This window comes from Antedon bifida, chromosome 5 (assembly GCF_963402885.1).
Source record: "Antedon bifida chromosome 5, ecAntBifi1.1, whole genome shotgun sequence".
NCBI lineage: Eukaryota > Metazoa > Echinodermata > Crinoidea > Comatulida > Antedonidae > Antedon > Antedon bifida.
The window spans coordinates 8061633-8084203 of NC_136230.1; the positions used below are offsets into that span (position 1 = coordinate 8061633).

The following is a 22571-nucleotide window of genomic DNA, read 5'->3' on the forward strand; positions in this document are numbered from 1 at the left end:
TAACAAATTATTTAATTTTTTGCTTTAGTAATTCAATTCAATTCTCCCAAACTTTCAGACTTTTCACAATGCATAAATTGCGAAAACCAAACCATATTGGGTATAATATATAAATACAGTATATATATTTGGAGAGTTACTGTACATCATACTTTGTCTATCAGTTTCAAAAACAGCTGTACATATAGACATAAACAAACAAAGGGTTACGAGGAAATTGGAACAAAAATTGCACATATTTTTTTTCTTATTAGTCTTTGTTTTTTTAATACAATTTTAGCAGCATAAACCCGAGTCCAGATACTTATAATAATATAATACTAAGACAAAAAGTATTCCTAAACCAGCACTTATGTGGTGGGTCAACTTAATCAGACCTTATAGAAACATTTAGGCGTGCTACTGTGTCTTTTGTAATTCTAGGCCTATTTACACACCATAATAAAATTGTCTGCTATAAAAAAAATTGTAGGTTTCACACCTAACATAAATTTTATATAAAATCACAGAATACTTACAGATTGGGAATGTTTATTTATAATATGTAATGCATCCTAATAAATTGTACAGAAGATTAAATGTATTGTGTTCTTTTTTTTTTTTGCTAGTCGCAGATGTCTGTTTCACTTTTTCCACCAAACATCACTTTTGATTGATCAATTTGCCTTGCGGCTCACGTTCTTGCGTTGCGTCCTAGTGAGAAACAAGCTTAAACGAAATGGCGCCCTTGCGTATGGTTATTGCTTTTTCTCTCTCAATGAGATTGACTTTTGTGGAATGAAGAGGTATACTCGAGCATTGACTGAATCCCAAATCGGACAAAATAAAATGTCGAATGAACGAAGAAAGTCATGATCTAACTTACTATTTAGTCGCAGTTTCTTCTGTGAATGTCTTCTTTTTATGCAAATTATTTCTATTACGGTAATAAAAATAAAAATCTATAATGCACAGTATTGATAAATTATGATTTTATTAAGATGTAAAAGTTAATAGAGTGCAAGTAATTTAGCTATAGAAGTTTCCAGAGTTTCGATCACTTATTGATCTGAAAAATTGTCCGTTCCTTAACAGGATTCCTCAGAAAGTTCTACAAAAGTATAACTGGACGTCGATGAATAGTTTCTTTACTTAGCCTAGTAACTCTAGCGCGGAGGAATTAACTTCCTCTATGTCTAGCAAATTAGTTTGCAAAACGTGAACGATCTCCAGAGTTTGGCAAGAAAGGTTTTCCAAAGTTTTCATTTCGACAAACTGGAAACTCGTCTGGTCAGTTCTATACATGATCGACTATAATGCATGCTACATTCGTTATTTATGTTATTATACGATTAGAATTGCTCATAAGTATTAAAACACCGAACACTAATTAGTTTAGTCTCCCTTTATAAATATATAAAAATATCACTTTATCCTATAATGATCTTAAACTGGCGGGTTGTTTGGCGCGCGAAATTGTTCAGTTTCAGGAAGAAATCCGTTTTGTATAAGCGAATAAGCCATGTCAACAATAGTTTTGTCTATAGCGGTTGGAGTGATCTTCAGTACCTCACGCATCTGAAATTTAACAAAATTTGTGACATTTCAGAATTACGAAAAATATGGCCGTTTTAATACCGGTTTATGGCTCAGAAGACTATATAAGCCTACTCGTGTCTGATATAAATGGAAATAATTACAATGGTTGCTTACTCTGGTCGTGTCCACATTAGGTTTAATTCCCCAACTAGCTATTGTTGGTCGATGTGACGAGTCGAAAAAAGATAAGAACTTTACTAAACTGCGTGACGCAACGGCTGTGGTAGGATTGTAGCCTAAAAAGACAATGGTTTACGTATCAAACAAATGAAAGGTACAATGATCGTACTTGATACAACATAATAATTACGGACAAGTTGAACGTTGTAAAAGTGAAGTTTGAAAAGGGTTTTAATTAAGCAATCACCCAATTCTCAAAGAAACATGTTTATATATGTTCACAAAAAACCGAACTACCTACCTTGTGTTTTAAACTCGCTTGACAATATCTTCCCAATTTTATCGCAGAATACGAAATCCGATACAATTATATGCCGTTTATCTAAAAATAAAGTAAATAATAAAATATAATTCCAAAGTTATTGTTTAAAATAAATGTGGAATTGACCTACTGTAGCCATAATAACTCACTACAAATACATTCATATATGAATAAACAACATAAGTCGTACGAGCTCAGTTGTACCATAACGATTATGGATTCTCCTTCTCCTAGTTTACTAACTAGTCAACAAACTTCAACAAACCGCAGAAACAAATTTGCAAAGTTTTGTGAACTCAGTGAATCAAATAAAAGTCTTTGTGAACTTACTTGCAGCTTCTTGGCTAGTCAACGCAGTAACATGAGCTTTTGCTACATCTCTGACGTCACATATCGGTAGCGCAATATGTGGTACGCGACTGTTCTTATTCATTAATGTATCGGCTATTACTGCAGCACTACATCCCGGAGATCGAGTAAAATACGGTCCTAAAACAAATCCGGGATTTATGCAGACCAACTCGAAAGGTTTTTCTCCTGCAAAACATAAAAGCGTTTTGGTTTGAATATCATAGACAACAACTGACAAAATGAAAAAAAGAGAGGTATCAATACTCCTGATCCTGGAAGCATGGATAGAATTATAAAATTCCTCCATGATGGAAGAGTGTTCTAATGGTTTGCGTCAATGACGAAACACACTTTTCAAAGAGCTTGGAATAGCCAGTATGTATGATAAAGCCTGATGTTTCTTATTGCCTGCTTGTGTACTTCTAAAATAAATCAAGTTTACCTTCCAAGGATTTTAGAAATTGCCAGGCTGCTTGTTCCGCGAGAGTTTTGCTTTTAGAGTAAGCTGTACCTTCATCGACATCAGCCCAGTCTTTTTCTGTATGTGGCGTAGTTTTCCTAAAATTTGCTACCAAATAAATTCCATTGATATAGTGAGGTTCAGATGCGTTATTTCAATTGAATTTGAAATACATTTTTTTCGTAAAAAAAAGAACGGTAAATGGAAACACCGAAAAGCAACACGAAATTTAACTTACAGACAGCCAACACCGAGCTGGTAAAGATTACTCGTTTTACAGACAGTACTTTGCTACATGCTGTCAATATATTAATGGTTCCTCTGATTGCTTGATCTGAGAGTTCTTGTTCATCCTCCTCATTCCAGAAACCATTTGTTGGACTTGCTAATTGGATAACATGAGAACATCCATCTAAAACACTAATATAACAAAACCAGCATATAAAATCCAAGTTTCGAATAATAGGCCTACCGTAAATCTTCTAATAGTAACCCACACTCTAATAGTAACCCCCATTCTAATAGTAACCCACCTTATAATCCAATCTATAATAATAACCCACTACTCTAATAGTAACCTATGGGGGTTACTATTAGAGTCACAAAAACTTATGATTCAGCCGTATTTTGAAAAAAAAGGAGATAATGCATGTTGTTCGGGAGTGGGGAGGATTGAGTGTTTTTGAGTTTATAAAATAAATCAAATTTGTTTATTCGTACTGTTTTATTATTTTGCTATGAGTTGCTGACCGGAAAAGTTGGGCGTGGGTTACTATTTTAAGATGCCTAATTTAAGATTAGTAATAGTAACCCACTACTCTAATAGTAACCCACCCTAAAAACAATCAAAGAATAATAACCCTGGGTTACAATTAGAAGATTTACGGTATATTATTTTAAAAACAAATTAAATTAGGAAAATACCATTGTTTAAGTGGGGATATTTTTCTTTCGATTTTAACTGAACTCACACAAACACTAATTTATTATTAATTGTAGGCTAATTAATAATGAACTGTTTACGATGTTAACAGTGTGGTAATTAATGCTTACGCTTCCCAGCTATCTGCTACTAATACATCAGCCTCAACTAACTCAAACGTTTTGGAGTCCGGATCAATTCCAAGTTTTTCTCGAAGTTCTCTTTCTTTTGATTCGTTGTTGGACCGTGTTGTTGCCCGAACACATTGACCATTCTGAAGTAAATGCTTTATAACATGCCCCGCAATAAACCCAGTTGCCCCAGTCACTAGCACCTCTGTTATCAATAAAAAAAAAAAGTTTTTATAAAAATACAAAATGTAAATCTGGAAAAAACATGGATGTTAAAATTGACAAAGCAACCAACATTTGTTGACGCAAAAAGAATTGAATTGTCCGGATATGTCCAAACACTAACCGAACATTTTATTAGGACTTGTTGAATTAGTTTAATTTGTAGTTTCCATTTTCCAATAAATATATACTTATAATACGTGCGTGTAAGCCTATATTATTTAGATATATTGTATTTTTATAAGTTTTTTATGAGAATAACAGGATTTATCGTTAAAGAGTAGGGGATGGTCTCCCTGTATACTGCCTAAGTCACCACCAGGTCCTACCCACAGAACAGAAACAAGCCTAAGGACTTAGTGGGCTATCCACCAACAAATATATAGATAAAAATAATAATCGCCGAATCGCCTGACTGACAAACTTAGTAGTATATAGTGAACATATTGAATAATATGTAAATTAAAGATAATGTACGTAGGCCTATAGGTAATGTCAGGGAAGAGTTAAATTAACTCTTCCCTGGTAATGTCAAATATGGAATGGAGGACATTCCACATCATAGGCCTATATGACGTTATAACTCAAAACGACTGTGTAGGTCTGCGGTTTAAATACATTCTGCTGGGGAAAATCATGATATCAATCTCATACTGACATAAATAACTGTAATGTATTTATGTGAAAAAATATTATACAAAACTTACTCGTTATTTCAGCCATGCTAGCTCAGTGTATACCTGTTTTGACTCAGCTAAATTGGGTGTCAACTTCACGCTTTTATGGTTTTTGTGAATACCTGTTAATTTTGCATTCAGTTATTGTTCAAACAACAATAACAATAATTTAGTCACTCGATAAGCTTGACTAAGTACGTAGTCAACCAACATATACTATAATGCAACGATACTAACTTAAGGTTGTGCACAAAAATCAAAGACCTATAACCGCTCCCAGATTATCGAAAAACGCCTGTAATACCCACACCTCAGAACTACTACGTCACATAATATTCTGGGTTTAGTTCAATACTGTGTAGGCCGGAATCATATCCATTTTCTCGTTTTGGTAATGGTAAAACAAAAACGCAATTTAAAATAATACAACAGAGGAAACAATGTGGGACCAACATGGTCTCAGAGAATTGAAACAAATGTCTTCGTTGAGACCCGAGGCAAAACAAAATAATAAGAATTAAGGTCCTAAATCATCGTTCGGACGAAAAGTTACCATACATTTCCTGCTGAAATTTCACTCACATGACAATCTATTTTACGTTAATTATATCTTATTTTATATTGTAGGCATACATTTAATAATATCTTAACCTTATTAGTAGTGAGTTGAATTAGGCATACACACTTTCAGATTACTGTAGTTTTTTTTACATAATTATGTTGGTTTTGAGGTAACAATATAGCGGCCTAATATAATACTAGTCTTTTGTTGGTCTCTATAGTCTCAATTATTGAGACAAGTAATGTCCTTCTAGCTAGGGCCCATGGTAGTCGATGGGCTCTCTTGCTTTTCTTTGCATATACATTTTGTAATGTCAAATAGGCCTAACATGTATTATACATGTTTATGAGTTCATGAAAATTGAAAATTATTATTATTTACAAATTTCACAGATCTAAACAATGCCCTCTAGCGAAAAATATCTTTCTCTTCGCATGACTGAGCATGTGACCCACTCAGTTGATCTGACAACCAGTCGGAGAGCCGCGTTGGGAAATATGACCGTTATCGCTGAATTTTCGACTTCGCATGACGTCATAAATTTTAGAAGCCCTCTCTCGGCACAGAAGCATCAACGTTTCGCGCGAAAACATTAGCATAAAGTATACGTCATTTAATAGCTGTTTAATAAACATTAGTTGGCGAAAAATTAACCATATATGGTAAGATCAGTTCCTTATATGTTTAAGATGTCGCAGGTCACCTAATTTTCTGAATAATTTGTTGGATTTGTTGTCAGCGACAATTTCTTTCCAAAGTTCGTGTGCGTCCGTCAAAACTGAAGTTTTCTAACAGGTGTTTGTTTACAAATTTTCCATTAGTGGGATTTGCATCCCATACAGTGAATTACCAAAAAACCGACGTATATGGATAGAGTAAGTATCAATAGTCTGTTTTACGTTAAAATTGGCTTGAAACCCTATTTAAGCTTCCTATAGCGAACATTTTAAAAAAGGTCCTCATGTCATATATTGTTACGTCTCGCGGCACTAGTTCCGTCGTGTGTGGTGCATGGTGTGTTGATTGTGGTTGTTGTAGGTGAGTATATGCACGACCTGGTGGATCGTTGTCGTATTATATCGGCCTAGGCCTAGTAACATGTTCTGTTAATAATTTAAATACTTTAGTTACAATTTAGTATTATTAAAGTATCGTTACAATCCTACTCTATATTGAAGATGCATTGGGAAGTTTTAAAAAGATAATTAAGCAAATCGCAGCCTGATACAGGTATAGGCCTACCTATTCTATATAGTTAAATATTTATTTATAGTAAAATTATTGACAACTGAGGGGTACAATTTATTTATAATATTAATAATTATTACAATAAACAGACATAAGGAAATTTTGTATTTGCTGCTTTTTCATGGTAGGCCTATATCTGAAAATGTTTTCAGGTTGTTGAATAATTATACTGTATTAAACGATGCAATGTTTTGTTCATATCATAGTGACAATTATTTAAATAGTTTCATTCATTACATTTCAGCTATTCATTTTCATTTTAGGTTTTTTGTTGGTATCAAGACTCGACGATTTTCTGTCTCGTTCTTCAATATGAGGTTGGACGGTGGAAGCTGTAATGGTTTTCTCGATTTCAATATCATTGCTGCAGCTGATAGTTTTTCATTTTATTCGCTAATAATAATATAACATATACATTCATACGCATTCAAGTTTTAGTAGCGTTTCAGATCAGTCAATGATAAGATATAAATTAAGTTGCAATTGATTGATTGATTTACTTTATTAACCAGAGTCACACAGATACATACAATATAAACATATAAAACAATAATAAAATCAGTACAACCGTAAGACTCACGTAAGTTAATATGATATAGGCCTAGCTAGTTTGTTATGTTTGATGAACAAGGTGCTATTTAAATAAAAGCAAGTTTTTATATACAGTAGTATAGTATTTACTATTTATATCAGTATTGTTTGAAAGATATTTGTATTAAAAACTGCTTTTTCACATTCTGTATACGTAAAAAAAAATTGGTTGCTTGTGTGAAATGCAAGTTGTATCTAATAAAGTAATATTTATATACAAGTGTGACATTTACTGCCAGATACTGAAATACTGAGTACCAACCAATCACTGTAACAATACTCAAGTAAATGATGGACTTATATTTTTATATCTTGGTTTCAGCTGGGCCCATAATTATCTTTTTTAAAAACATGACCATATAAAAATACACGTTTGAGTCTCTGAAACAAACATGCCCGATTTTATAAAACATTCCCCATATATAAATTGAAAATGGGTTATTTTTTTTTGTTTTTCCATTTATTGTTTTTTTAACAGTTTTTTATTTGTTCTGGGCCTAGTTTCTCCTTCAGGCTTCTTCTTGCTTGGTATATGAGCAGAGCTGGGATAGACCTACCACCAGCCTAGACTATAGAATACCCAGCTACTATTATTAACACTCACTAGGGTAGGCCTACCTATCTAATATTAGTATTATATCAGAATACTCAGCCTAGCTAGGCCTAGAAAATACTATTTTTAGGCCTAGCTAGGCTAGAAATCAAGTAAGTAATTATAGTAGGTAGCCTTTCCTAGCTCAGAAACCAAATAGAACAATAATCGGGGAGCAAATTGAAATCTTAGGCCTATGACGTAATACGCCTGCATGAAAACCGTATTGAACACAGACACGATTCGGTCCGGGACGATTCGTACCAGCTTCGTAAAACGTAAACAAAGTTTCAAAATGGCGATTTTTCGATCGAAACAGAACAGAAATGTAGTAGGTTTGGTTTGATTAGTGGGAGTTGCATCCCAAGAAAGCTTAAAATTAGATTTTTATTTTAATAGATAGCTTAATAGTTTATCTTGAAAGGATTTTAAATTCGCTTTGAAACCTTATCTAGAAAATATGAAATTTAATGATTTTTTACCATCATTTAAAAAAAAATTAAAGTAAAAAAGTTTATACATAAAATAATGATATTTCTTGAAACAAAAAATCTGTGGAATTTAGATCACAGTTTTTATCATTATTTACGCTTGTAGTTCAACTATTGAAATACGTTTATTGATTTCATTTAATATCAAAATTATACCATTTTCTAAGTGTACTAAAATAGCAAAAATTCCAACATTTTCCACGAAGCGCGCCCTCACAATGAATGAAATCAGTGATGCGTTACCAACGCGGCTTTCCGACTGCAACCTGCATGCAGTGTGAAGTCTAAAGTCTAAGCTACAGACAGTATATATAATTAAATTATAATAAGATATGGCTTCGAACGGAGTAACTAGTAAGTAGGAAATATTTTTTTTAAAATGTAATAATTTCCATTGTATGTGTAGGGCCCGGCGAATGGAAAAAAGATAAGGAATTGGTCAATTGGAATGTAATTATATTAGAATAATAATAATAGCTTAGTCATTCTCTTATTACATGGAGGGTTAAAGGGTACCTCCAGCTTTAAAAGTTTAATGAGCAAAAATATAAATATAATTTACAACATTGATAAGGATCAATCATTTTTGACAGAGGTGAAGTGTGAGTATAGTTAAATTAACAAAAACATAAAAAAAGTGCTACAGAGTCTCAGAGAGACAGGAATTTACCTGGAGCTACCCTTTAAGATGTTACAGATCACTTTTGCGCATAATACATAAAGAATATACCCTTCATTTGAAATCTAGAACATGACTTGTCGTAAGTCGTATTAAATGCCATATAATAGTATGTAATGGGATGGGCTATTATCTTGATCTTTGTAATTTTATAAAATGCTAATTTTGCAGGGGTGTTGGTAACTGGAGCATCTGGATATGTTGGTGCTCATGTTGTTCAGCAGCTACAGAAAGCAGGTCATGTGGTAAGAGGTACAGTAAGAAGCACAAAGAATGAACAGAAGATAAAATCTCTGAAAGAATTATGTCCAGATGCAGCTCATGAATTGGAACTGGTTGAAGCAGATCTGCAGAAGGAAGATGGATGGGCAAGGTATGGCGGAGTTGTTTTTAATTGCCATACACAAAGCACCCTCACAATGCAGCTCAACAAAATTCCACTTTGCTGCCTGCTAACATTGTTTTGCTAGCAAATTAAAAGTACGCGAGCAGGGCCCAGAAAAACTACAATTCAGAATACAGGGCTGCCTTTTGTTTTATCACAAATTCAGCAATGTTGACACACAAAAGTCAGAATTAGAAGTTTATGCTATTTACAGTAAAACAGGCATTAAAATATGTTGAAAAAGGCTAAAGAAGCCAGAGCGACTGGTGACTAATTTGCCCCAATCAGGTCCCTAAGTCTCCAGTGTTGAAGGGCCCTAAGCTTAGACAGTGGCGTAATGGCCAGGGGCCTGCGTTACGCCACTGCTCAATGAACATACCTTAAACCAAGTGATGCTTCAATAGATTACAAGACCAATTGTACAATGTTGGTATAATTTGTCATAGTTAATGAAATGTTGATTCTATATTTATTGATCATTTTAGTGCTGTGGCCGATTGCAGTCATGTAATTCATGTTGCAAGTCCCTTCCCGGCAAATAATCCCACCAATGAAGAAGAGGTTATTAGACCTGCTGTTGATGGTACGATGGTCATTTTGAAGGCTGCTGTTGCTGCAAAGGTCAAGAGAGTTGTCCTAACAAGTTCTTTTGTTGCAGTTGGTATGTTGATGAAATTGAAAACAATTTTTGGCAATAAAAACCGGAATTTGGGGTTTCTGAAACCGTTTTTAACATTAGGGTTTTTTGTATGGACCCATTTCTGCTGGCAAGAAAAAAATATTTAATGTTTTAAAATTGTATTCTCCTGCTTAAGCAAAAATAATTATTCATGCATTTGGACATTGCTAATGATTGAAATGCCAGAGTAAGTTTCTCTTTAACTTTTACAGCTTCTTTCACCAAGAGCGGTACATTCACTGAAAAAGACTGGAATACAGGCACAAATGAATCACCTTATAATAAAAGTAAAACTATGGCAGAAAAAGCTGCTTGGGATTATGTGAATGAGTTGCCAGGTAGGTTTTACATACTACTATGTACTATAATCAGAGCTCTTCATCAATGTCTCAAACTGTACTATCTTAATATTACTATCATATATTAATTATATTAATACATAATACATTAGAATTAGAATCCCTATTAGGGACTGCCCCCTGAATAGAGATTTGCCATCCATAATCTTAAAACATATACTTTCCCTTGATCGTTTCATAGGGGGGACCAAAACGAGGAGTTCTACTGTATAATGTTGTATTTGTTTCATAGATGATTCTAAAATTGAACTTGCTGTGATAAACCCATCATTTATTTTGGGGCCGTATTTAACCAGCACAAAGTCAACGAGTGGTAATGTAATATGTCAGATGTTAGAGCGTCAAATGCCAGCACTGCCATCAATTTCTATGCCGTGTATTGATGTACGCGATGTAGCAAAGGCCCATGTCATTGCCATGACAAATGATGAAGCTGTAGGTATGTCAAATCATCATCAATCCATGACTGGGTATTTTATGTAGAGTTTTACACTAGAATTGCTATTGAGAAGGAAAAGATCTTTAACATATAATTGACTGGTTTGACAGCAGTATTGTAAGTCTTGGTTTGGACTCATTTTGATTTGTTTGATCAAACCTAAAAGCATAAATCACAATAGATTAAATGACCCAGACTAAGCCTTACATTATTACAAAAGAATTAGTTTCCATTGGGGTCCTAAATTTGGATTCAAAAATGACGATCAATTACTGTTATAACATCTTTTGTTTGAGATCAATGGAGGGAGTCAGCAATGACCCATATCCTGATATGAATTATATTGTTGAAAATAAACAGAGTAAAATTTACGGTTTATTTTCAGGTAATCGCCACATTTTGATGAGTAAAAATTTGTGGTTTCAAGAGATTTGTGTCATATTGGCTACAGAGTTCAAATCTCAAGGTATGTACAGTTGGACTGATACAAATAATAAATAAATAATTTCACAATATCAGAAATGGTCCTTATTGCAGACCCACCACCACCAGGAACCCTAATCCAACATGTACTTTAAAAAATGAAATTGCATTTTAGCAGGAGATATCAGGAGGTTACCATTGTTAATTTCTGACAGAGTATGCGATGTTTCAAAGAGCTGTCTATTATTCTAATGAATTTGATCTATATAAAGTAGAATTATGATGTTTAAGACATTACTGCACACCTACAACAAATATATTTTGTATATAAATAACTAATATTTTATTTTTTACACTATAGGTTACAATCCTCCAACAAAAGTATTGCCAAACTTTTTGGTGAAGTTTGCGGCATTTTTTAGAACCGATCTAAAACAACTGGTTCCACAACTTGATGCAGATATTAAGGGTGACAATACTAGGGTGTGTATACACTTTTCTATGCCACAATGGAGAATTTAGATGTTTAGCAGGAAGGGTGTCAATGGGATTGTAAACAATTTCATTCTTTTGCCAACTATTCTTTGTTTAATTACAATATTTGAAAATTGTTATTTAAAGTGGAGAGCTTCACAAACAAGCTTCTAGAAATTTTTTATTTAGATTTTTTTGCACATCTGGGTAAAGTTAAACATTTCAGATATTAAAATGTGTAATTTAATTGTAATCTTTTTAATTAACAAGTATTAAATACTAAACATTAATGTTACTTATAAACACAAACATTTACTTTAATGAGATTTATAATTAATGTTCCATGAAAATAAAAAAATTGTCATTCCTTTCAATGACAAATTATTGAAATAAGTCCAGGTTTGGATGACTTTTTACTCCAGCAGAATTTCTCAAATACAATTATATTTTATATATTTGTCATTAGATGAGGGAAGTTTTGAAGATTGATCCAATCCCAATTGAGGAGAGTGTGATTGACATTGGCTACAGCGTAATTGAAAAAGGCTGGGTAAAGAAGACACCCAAATACAAAGGAAGACCACAGGAAGATACTCAAGAAAATGCTGTAGTAGAGGAGGAGAAATAATATCAAATTTGAATTTAGGGAAAGTATTTTTTAGTTACTATACCACACTCTTTTTTTTAGACGAAAAAGCCAAATCATTATAATATTACTTTATATTTAAATGTGTTAAGGCCAACTCAGACGGCGTCGTAAGACGAAATATGATGAGTCGTCTCGTCAGGAGAAAATTAGACATTAATGTTCTCCCGATGCTATTTCAAGACGATTCATCAGACAGTACAGACCAGTCAGGTCAAGACAAGACTCCGTCTCAGTTGGCCTTTAGACTAAGAGTAGAGGATCTGGGATTTTAAAGTAGGTAGAGGTCCTAAAAATAGTAAATTGAAGTACTTAAGTGCATTACTAACTACTGTAGTGTAGTGGTGTAGTTTTACAAATACATTTGTGAATCAGTGTATTTTAATGAAATGTATATATTCTAGTAGAAATTATCTAATATGTGTTAATAATTGTATTTTTAGTAAATCTTGAATGTACTTTCGGTAGAAGATCTTGGTTTGATATGGAATTCATTCAGAAATAAAATATTGATACTTTAGATAGAAGCAGTAATTAATATTCAACTACTACTTCATATCACCTAATAACAGTAGTAATATGTGTGTTTTATAAACCCTATAAATAATCTTGACATAAAAATAGGTGATGCAATTACAACATATCACCATGATAGAGCAAATAAATATTTCCTAGGCTGTAACAATAGTTTATTTAAAACTAATATGGCATTAGTTTAAGTGATTAAAGTAATTTAAGTAAATAGAGTCTTACCATCCACTGCAAGTACTTCATTATAAAACACAGGTATTAGGTCTTGTCTGTATCATGGCCAAGGCTGCACTAACTAACACCAACACAAAGCAATTCTAGACAAAAGAAAGGTTACACCTGCATAGAAATGCAAATGAAACTGACCAATTGTTTTTGAATTCATGAATATTTCTTACTGTACATTTTGTAAAATGAAATTATAAATATGACTATTTTGAATGAACTTTTACTATATAGTCAATATTGATGCCTTTAGAATTTGTTGATAATTTTTTTTTAATAATAATAGTATTTCTGTATTACAGTATTTAGAGAATTATGCTTCCAGAATATTGTGTATAAGTAATATTTTTATACTGAAGGAAGGAATTCTGAAATAGTATTAAAGCCGTGCAATTGTATCTTCAATCGTTGAAATGGGAGAAAATAATGATAAATAGTGATCAAATGGAGTGTTATAATAGTAAATTTCTTTATGAGTAAATATATTATTTGTTTTTTATTTATTTGCTATTTATCTGTACAGCAATTTATCTGTACAGCAATTTGACGCTTCATTGCTGGTAAAATCCAAAAGGTCAGGTCATAGTAACGTTGGCCTAAGACATAAGACAACCTACTAGCCAAACCTACGGCTTTCGGTCTCTGTGGGTGAAATCAATTATTATGGGTGACGATTGTACACATGGGAGGTGGGAGATCTTTTGTTATCCAATGACAAGCGTTCTAATACAGTATTTAGACATTCGGTTTGTCTTTAGGAGGGTCCTGCATCATCAAAACTACGTTATGCTATAGATCTGCTCACACCACTCACTTGCGCTTCGTAATTACTAGTCAATATAAGCATAAGATGATCCTTATCAGATTCATAGTTAGTAATTGCATTCTGTAAAATAATGCATGTCTGAGTGTATTATGTCCTTACCACACTTTCAACGTATTTTATAATAATAGTGAACTTCCTTATAAACTCATCTTACAACGGAGCAAAATATTTGTCGAAATGTTGAAGACTACATAGAAAAGAACACAAACAGTATAATTACCTTTATTTCTATAATATGGACTCACTCACTTCAATATACGGTATATATATCTTATACTACAACTACGCCTACCTTTGCCTAAACTTAAATACTACTTTTGAGATCCAGATCTGTTCTCTACCTTTACAATTTATTTCGGAATGTCAGATGTATTTAATAGTAACAATATTCGTATTTATCATATTTTAATGTTTATACGTGAATTTCTGGACCCGTCAATGTTTGCTTTACTCATTGTACTCACAATCATTAACCACTGGTGAGCGGGTGGGGCGTGGGTCTTTTTGACGGAAATTATCTACTCTAGGCCTATATATTTTCCCAGGTTAGGAAGTATACAAATCCCCCTCACTCCCGAGCAAATTCTGCGCCAAAATGTTTGGTGACTGCTTCCCTTGGGTAGCTAAACTAAATCGTTTGCTGCGAACCAAACTATAACCGGATGACTAAATAGATGTGAAGGGTATTGAATAATATAATAAAAAATATACTGTATTACATTGTTACATATTATAGCCTACAAGTGCAGTATGCTTTTTTCCAATGAAAAGAAAAATATGGAAGAATATTAAAAAACTGAATTTGTACTAACGACGTGCAAAGTGTAACTGCAATTATTGGAGACATAACTTCAGTACAAGCTATTCATTTAAATCTTAAGCTCTGTCTACACTATCAAACTCTTTATGTAACAAAAATATGATGTTCCCATATATGGACATTATGATGTCATATCACTACCATATTTGGAAACATCACACCTTTTTTGTCAAACAATTTTAATAGTGTAGTCAGAGCTGTATGCATCACAGAACCATAATTTGTATTGATTTATTTCCTAGTTATTCTTCAATCCATTTTTGTTATATCTTTAGGCTCGCCCAACACAAAAGATGTTTTTTAATCTTTCCTGGCATTTTCCTTCATTTACTAACATACAATCCACACCCACTTCCTTCCTTATTAAAACATCAGTATGCAAATTAATGTTATGAAATAGTAAAGAAAACAGAAGTACATATTCAGTGTATACATGATAATTATCTTATACAAGAACGTTTAATTTCTATGTTTTAAATGTTTGAATAATGTTTAACAATCTTCAATCATCTCCGATCAGATGATCTTTAAACATCATTTTCAGACTACTCTGTCTACTACTAGTTTACTCATGTTCTCTATGCCGATATACATATAGCTCGCTCACAGCCGTTTTTCCATCAAGCAAAGAATTGTCGAATTCTTTACTGTATTCAATAATTATAATCGTTTTAATTGTCTTCAAAAGAAATGGTAGTCAGGCTTACCCTAAGTTCACTGTTGTTGCACCTCGTATTTATTTAGTTGAGGATTTTCTAATTGGACATGCTTCTTCCTGATACATCAGGTATCACAAACTGCGAGTGTTATTTACCATTGCTATAGACAAATGCCGTGCCCAGTTCGTCCCATTTGTCTAATTAGCATAACATGTCTTTTTTTCTAACAGTAGAATACCGTTGATGTTCTGATCAATTCGAGTGATTTCGCTCGAGTCTTTGTTAACACGTGTATACATGAGTTACTATATAGTAATTTGCGCTAGGATGCGCAGCTTTATAACTACAGCCTGATCAATAATTCATAACAATTCTTTCATATTCAAATAATTTAGTTAGTATAGGGGTATGCTTGGGTAACCATATTACCGAATCATCGAAATTCAATATCCTGTCACATAGGCTACTTGTGGAATCGTTTCTTTATAGTTTTTTTTCGGTTTTGCCTTCTTGTTACGATAACTTAACCAATGGCAGTCAGGGGAAAATGGCAAAAGGCTTCCTACTTTTTAGGAGTTTTATATGTGGTTAAGTTTAATATATCAGATAGTCTATATTGTTTTGGCAAACCCTAATCTTTAACTCACTTCGTACATGACCACAGTCATTTTTCAACTGATGGGCCAATGTGTAGGCCTATATTTATTTTTATTGATTAGAACAGTGGTCATTAAGTGGTTAGAGGAGGACATTCAATTAGGATGGAGGACATTCAATTCGGAGGCAGGCAATTTTGGACGGTGATCTTAAAATATGTGTTTTCATAACTCTCTGTAGAACTGTTCTGTTGAGGAACAGGATGGTGACATGCTTGCATTTTCCTTATTATAATCCTGAGATTAATCAAGCAAGACGTATATCAACGCATGAAATGTTCTCCGCTAAAAACGTAGTCCAACACAACTTGAAGATTAATATGCTTTCTCTACGGTGACAACTTTCATCACTACGTTAATAAGAATTATAATCTCTAATGCCAGTTCTATGGATCTTTTAGTAAGTGAAGCGCTTGATTTATGTATATAGAACAACCTTGTATAATTATGTCATATCACACATTTTAATATTAACATAAGGGCGTATTACAGTAATGATATCTCTGTTGCGTGTGCGTACAGTCTATAGGGCAGTACCATGAAAGCCCATTTTCTCTGGTTTTCAACTCATTTTTTCATCTCTATAATCACATTATATAACCTTAGAATTGCTTTCCGTTGTTAATTATCGGTACTCTTGTTTTATTTACTAATATTGCTAAATTATTTATTCTATTCCGTGGTCATAACGCCGTGAAGTTGACAAAACATGGAATTGCTAAATGAGCGCCTTCTAGGACGAGTGTATGGAATGATGAGTAGACTGATCCTAAACAGAGTACAATGCCGATTGATAGTATAACAAGATGCACTGCCGTAGAATTTAAAAGCATACCTCTGGAAAATGAAGAAAATATAGTTGGTAAATTATTGATGGAACTTACTATAGACTAATTCACTATGGCCTTAAAAAAATATTTGGATAAAATAGGCCTAAAAACCGAAATTGTCCCTTATTAATGAGATAATCGTTTGTGGACCACTGCAACAAACAGGAGGACCAACGACGAATTCACCGTAAAGTTTCATTACATCTGCACTATACTTACTCCGCAACGCAAGCACGAAGTGCAACGCAAGTGAGTTGATCAATCACAAGCGTTTGATAATTCGTCGCTTGTGATTGGTCAAATTATTTGCGTTGAGCTTACGTCCTTGCTTACGTCCTTGCGTTGCGTCCTACTGAGAACCAAGCTTTTGTAAGTTTAGCAATCACGACACCATGGGTCATCTAATCAATCGCTTTTATGATTGGTGCCAAGTGGGCACCAACTTTTAGGTCCGGTTAGGTCAGTAGATCTATTTTAAAATATTTATTTGGTTTATCATATATGACTATCTAAATTCAACTTACATAAAACCATTTGGCACGGTATCATCCATATTTCGTAGTCGTAGATAGAATAATGAAGGAAGAATAAATACGATTGGTAATGCAAGAAAGGCGCCAACTAGCGTTAGAAATTCACCATAGTGTGGAATGAGTAAGGCTACTAGAAGTTCGGTAACCATGACGAGGGACCGAATTAAACACATCTGCCATGTTGTTTCTAATAAAAAATAAATCAAATAAGATAAAGTGATTTAGAAAGGCCAATATCCAATCTTGAAAATACTGAGGTTTCATTGGGAAGACGGGCTTTTCCAATAGGGAAAGATGTTCATCCAAGATTATAGATTGAAAAGACGGCAATCCAAGAGGATAAAGGGATTTGGGAAAACTGGTTATCTAAGATTTTGATTCTTGATAAGACAGGGTTTTCCAATAAGGAAAGAAACTAGTTATTCGATAAAGTACATACTTTATCTTGAAAAGAAGGATATCCAATACGGACAGACTGTTGTCGAATATAATTTTTTCTAGAAAAACGGGGTTTCAATTTGGAAAGACGGCATTCCAAGAAGAAGTAGATTGGAAAGACCTTCAATTTTGAAAGACGGTATTCCAGGACAAGAAGATTGACAATATATCCAATTTGGGAAAGGGTAAAATGTAGATTAAAAAGATTTCCAATTTAGAAAGACGGTATTCCAAAATGAAATAGATTGGAAATACTTCCAATGTGGGAAAGACGGTATTCCAAAAATTAAATAGATTGGAAAGACTGTCAATTTGGGAAGACGGTATTCCAAAGATAAGAAGATTGACAAGACTTCCGAATTGGAAGGCACTTCAAAATGAAGTAGATTTAAACGACTTCTAATTTGGAAAGACGGATTCCAAAGTTGAGGTAGATTTGAAAGAGGAAGTATCTTCTTGTGCTGTAAAAAATTTCAAGAGAATAAATAAACACTGTTTGCAAAATATCAAGTGTATTAAAAGATATATATAAAAATTGCATCTTTTTGGAGATAAGAAGTATAAATAAAATTACAAATACCTCTAGGTAGATTCAGTTTTTCCTCAATATACAAATTGATTGGTGTGTTCATAATAACCATTACTGTGCCAAAGTGGATAGCTAGCAAAAGACCGGCAATCACTTGTCCTGCGTTATATGGTAGGTAGTACAGAAGGTTGTCGGCCGTTCCGTAGATTGCACCTCCATACATGAAAAAGCTAGGCAAGATTGTCAACTCGTATAAGCTTAATGAACCTGAAAATTAATTTGAAGTTACAAAATGTTAATCAGTTCATCTCAATCACTGTATCGATATTGAAAGTGTATTCGTGACGTACAGTACCCATCGTATGGTCTGAAAGAATATTTACCGTACATTTACTACAGTGAAGATGATTCTGGTGGTGCCAATTTTAAGATAACAATATAGTTTGACAAATCTTACCTAATAGTGCCAATGCTACACTGACTTTAAAAGCCGATTGACGTTTCATAGCATTTTGTATGGTAGTGAAGTAAGGATGTCCGGCCACAGTGTATGAATACGTAGACCATGCGTTACATAGTGACACAAACGTCACCTTTGGGTATTCGACATGAAGGGGTGCGCTTGTGTCTGATACTATCACGATAAACATTATACTTGCTGCGGTTAAGCTGACTAGAAATGCTGTTACAGCTACTGGTCTAAAAACACAAGAAGAGAACACAGAATACTTATTAGCACGCAATTCTTTTATTGATGATTATTGTACTTTTTAATTCATTACATTACTTACAAAGATTCACGCGGTGTCCGAAACCATGTTATAGGGCATACTACGGCAGCAACAATTATGAGCCATCCACATAATGGCATAGGTAACCAGTCTTTTGTCATTGCTTCAAATGTACTGGAAGCCGCAAGAAGGTTTACTACACTGTAGCAGAATAAAGCAACACCCATCATGGCACTTGTAAATACTCTGCAATAAATATATATATTGAGTTAAATTAATAAGAATGGCAGTACGAATGTTGCTGCAATACAACATGCCACGTTCATTGTCAGCTGAGACAAAATGCTGCAGCTTTGTCAGCAGTTGCATGCTGCTAGAGACGGCATGCCCAGACAACATGCTGCAGCTTTGTCAGTAGTTGCATGCTAGAGACGGCATGCCCAGACAACATGCTGCAGCTTTGTCAGCAGTTGCATGCTAGAGACAGCATGATGCGTGCGTTGTCAGTAGAGACAACATGCGCAAAATGCCGCGTACATTGTCATCAATGAGACAACGCGTACAGTATTTTCACTGGTGATAAAATGATACATACATGCACCTGAGTAACAACATGTCGCGTACATAAATTATTCAAATGCCAATAGGTAACTTTAGGTCATGTCAATCAATCGATCAATCGATTGTCGCCTGGACATAGAAACTATCAAAACTGCGTCTAGGTGAGGATCGAAGACACACGACTTCCCATTACTTCCACGTGCGCACAATGACGTAGTTTGGTCGGGACGTCGATCGTCACAAAATCGAAAGCTCTCTATTAACTAATCTCGCGAGCTATAGTTGTTGTCTTTGAATTAGAGTGTAATATTACTGTCGGTGTGATAAAACTTCCCCAAAATACTACATACTTCCCCGGATGTCCAAACGCCATGAATGCTATTGCCGCCAGTGGATACCTCACTTCACCCTGGTATGCCGAATTTACTTTGGTAGTGATTAGCCAACATCTTGCTAAAGCAATTGCCGTAAAGATTGCGATTAAAACTATCAATGGTAGAGATACTAAACCAATTATGCCTTTGAAAAATAAAGAAAAACATTATAAATATAAAACAAGATCTGAAACCGAATAGGCCTACATGACACTTTGGCAATTTAAACACATTCTACATAGTGAGGGTGACAAAACACGATTCGTTTTATGGAGATCAGGTGACCACCATTTTGGTTGGCAAGCGCCGTGCTGATGAGTAAATTGTATTAATTACAAAGTTTGACACGTAGGCCATTTCTATGCATCCATGATAGAATGTTCCTCTTTTTAGTACTAAAATACGCATGGTCAGATCTCTCCTCATCTAAATGTATAATTTTTATATTGAATTTAGTACTCAAAAGGAACTACAGGTTTCAACAGAAGTATAGAAACGTGTACGAAGAAACGTATTATGATTTGAACAATATTTTCAATAGAAAATGCAATATAAATATTGTATTTGACATACAGCAATAAAATAAATTGAAAACTCAGATATTGTTCAGTCTACGCACGACCATGCGAGTATGAGAAATGAGATTGTATTTATCAATGTCTCAAATAATAATAATAATATCATAAAACAGAAGCAACTAAGAAGGTATACAATGTAAACAGTTCTTTGTTTAAGAGGATTAGACACGAAGTCTAATAAATCAGTAACTTATTAAGTATTGAAAAATAACAGACATATATTAATGGATCGCGAAAGACCAAAACGTATTTATTTTGTGTTCAATGTACGTACTTAAAGTAATATAATTTACATTTTAGGCATGGAACGTGACAAGCGCAATAATGAGTTTATTATAGATTTAGCTACTGTAGGCCTATCTAAAACCTACCTGCTCCCACCGTTGCTTTTGGGGCTGCGATCATTCCACTGCCTGCTGTTGCTCCTAAAATATAAAGCATCCCACCTACGATGCTTAGATCACTTGCAGGTTCCTCTTCCTAGTGTCATAGGTTAAATGAATATTAGAAAATCATATGTTATCATTTTATCATCATGGGCCATAATAACAATTAATAGTAGCTTCTCTAATTTTTAATTTTGTTTATCTTTTTTTATTTATTCATTTAGCATCCATTCAACAATACATTTAACATACATAAACAAAGAAAATACTAAAACTTGGAATTTAAAAATGTATAAAAACCAAAGTGAATGGATGCCAGGACGACCTATACAATCGACAATTCCATTTATATCCAATTGGGTCCATTGCAAGAAGAAACGGAGATGTGAAAGTGAGCAAGGATCATAAGTAAGAAGTGTGAAGGACATAATAAACAAATTACATTAAAAATGTAAATAAAGGTAATATATAAAAATACAACAACATCATCAAACCGGAATATATTATATACAATTCAATTCAATTCAAATAAACATTTATTTCTTTCATTTTCAAATTAAAATTAATACATTATAAATTTTGAGATTTTCTTTTTGAGAATTAAATTAAATTATATAAAAAATAAAAGAGGCAAAAAAAACCCCCTAGAAGTATGAATCAATTGGAAAAAAATATAATCCAATTGAAAACTTTCTTAATTTAATTTTAAAAATAGATTGATTGAATTTTAGATAATTGGGAAGAGCATTCCAGTCATTGATTCCTATATTATAGAAAGCTTTAGATTCGATACCCGACGGTAGCTTTGTGAACAATAACGTTGTAGGCCTACATACTGTTCCGGGTGAGGTGGCTATGGAAATTACAGACTGGAACATTGTGAATACATGTAAGAGGCGTGTCGGTTATGAAACATTTTAAAAACATGACATAACCTAAGATATTTAACTCTATAGTCTCAACATTAAGGTATCCTAGGCTAGAAAGCTCTTCTCGTCCACCGATATGAAACATTATAAGCACCCAGAATAAAGCGTGCCATCTTATTCTGATTAAATGTATACAGAAACGTCCAATACTTTTTCTGTAGCGCTTGTCACCAATAATATACCGTTCTTTTGTTATAAGTGTTAATTGCATTAAAAAAAAGTTTTTGCATTTCAATTTTACTAAATAATGATACAAATTAAATGTAGCAATAATGCACACAATTTTCAAGCCGCATTCACAGATAGGGCCTACGTCTACCGTTTTTAACTATGGCTACTTCAATATAGTTTAAAAAGCACAGCACAGAAATATCTAAAGAAGAAGATCTAAGATAACGAATTAAATTAACCTCTCTGCTTCAGTAAGACAAATTAAATATACAGTCGTTTACGAATACGATACATTCTGTACGCACACAAATTAATATATTATTAGTCTAATAGCCTGTGTACATAATACATATGCGTACCGGTATATATTTTAGATATTAATCTGGAACTTAAATAAATCATCTTGAAAAGTCCGTATTTTCACGATATTAAAAAGTGATCGA

General features: G+C 33.5%; 3 protein-coding genes across 3 annotated transcripts; 1 reads left to right on the forward strand and 2 right to left on the reverse strand.

Moving 5' to 3' along the window:
- Window positions 1–954: 954 nt before the first annotated feature.
- On the reverse strand, window positions 955–4895 carry LOC144843832 (uncharacterized). The gene is made up of 8 exons (XM_078700792.1): window positions 4814–4895; window positions 3885–4089; window positions 3070–3251; window positions 2814–2939; window positions 2351–2557; window positions 2000–2080; window positions 1693–1814; window positions 955–1557 (listed from the first exon to the last, which is right to left on the reverse strand). The coding sequence occupies exons 1-8, from the start codon at window positions 4827–4829 to the stop codon at window positions 1426–1428; spliced, it is 1071 nt and encodes a 356-aa protein (XP_078556918.1). The 5' UTR covers window positions 4830–4895; the 3' UTR covers window positions 955–1425.
- Window positions 4840–21906, reverse strand: LOC144843280 (uncharacterized). The gene is made up of 9 exons (XM_078700075.1): window positions 21865–21906; window positions 21014–21122; window positions 20041–20209; window positions 19190–19375; window positions 18856–19097; window positions 18450–18665; window positions 17423–17618; window positions 15461–16905; window positions 4840–4905 (listed from the first exon to the last, which is right to left on the reverse strand). Exons 1-8 carry the CDS (start codon window positions 21904–21906, stop codon window positions 16752–16754), a joined length of 1314 nt encoding a protein of 437 aa, XP_078556201.1. The 3' UTR covers window positions 4840–4905; window positions 15461–16751.
- LOC144843831 (uncharacterized) lies at window positions 8540–13567 on the forward strand. Its single transcript, XM_078700791.1, has 8 exons — window positions 8540–8621; window positions 9118–9319; window positions 9817–9992; window positions 10223–10348; window positions 10602–10808; window positions 11194–11274; window positions 11593–11714; window positions 12172–13567. The coding sequence occupies exons 1-8, from the start codon at window positions 8600–8602 to the stop codon at window positions 12331–12333; spliced, it is 1098 nt and encodes a 365-aa protein (XP_078556917.1). The 5' UTR covers window positions 8540–8599; the 3' UTR covers window positions 12334–13567.
- Window positions 21907–22571: the final 665 nt, after the last annotated feature.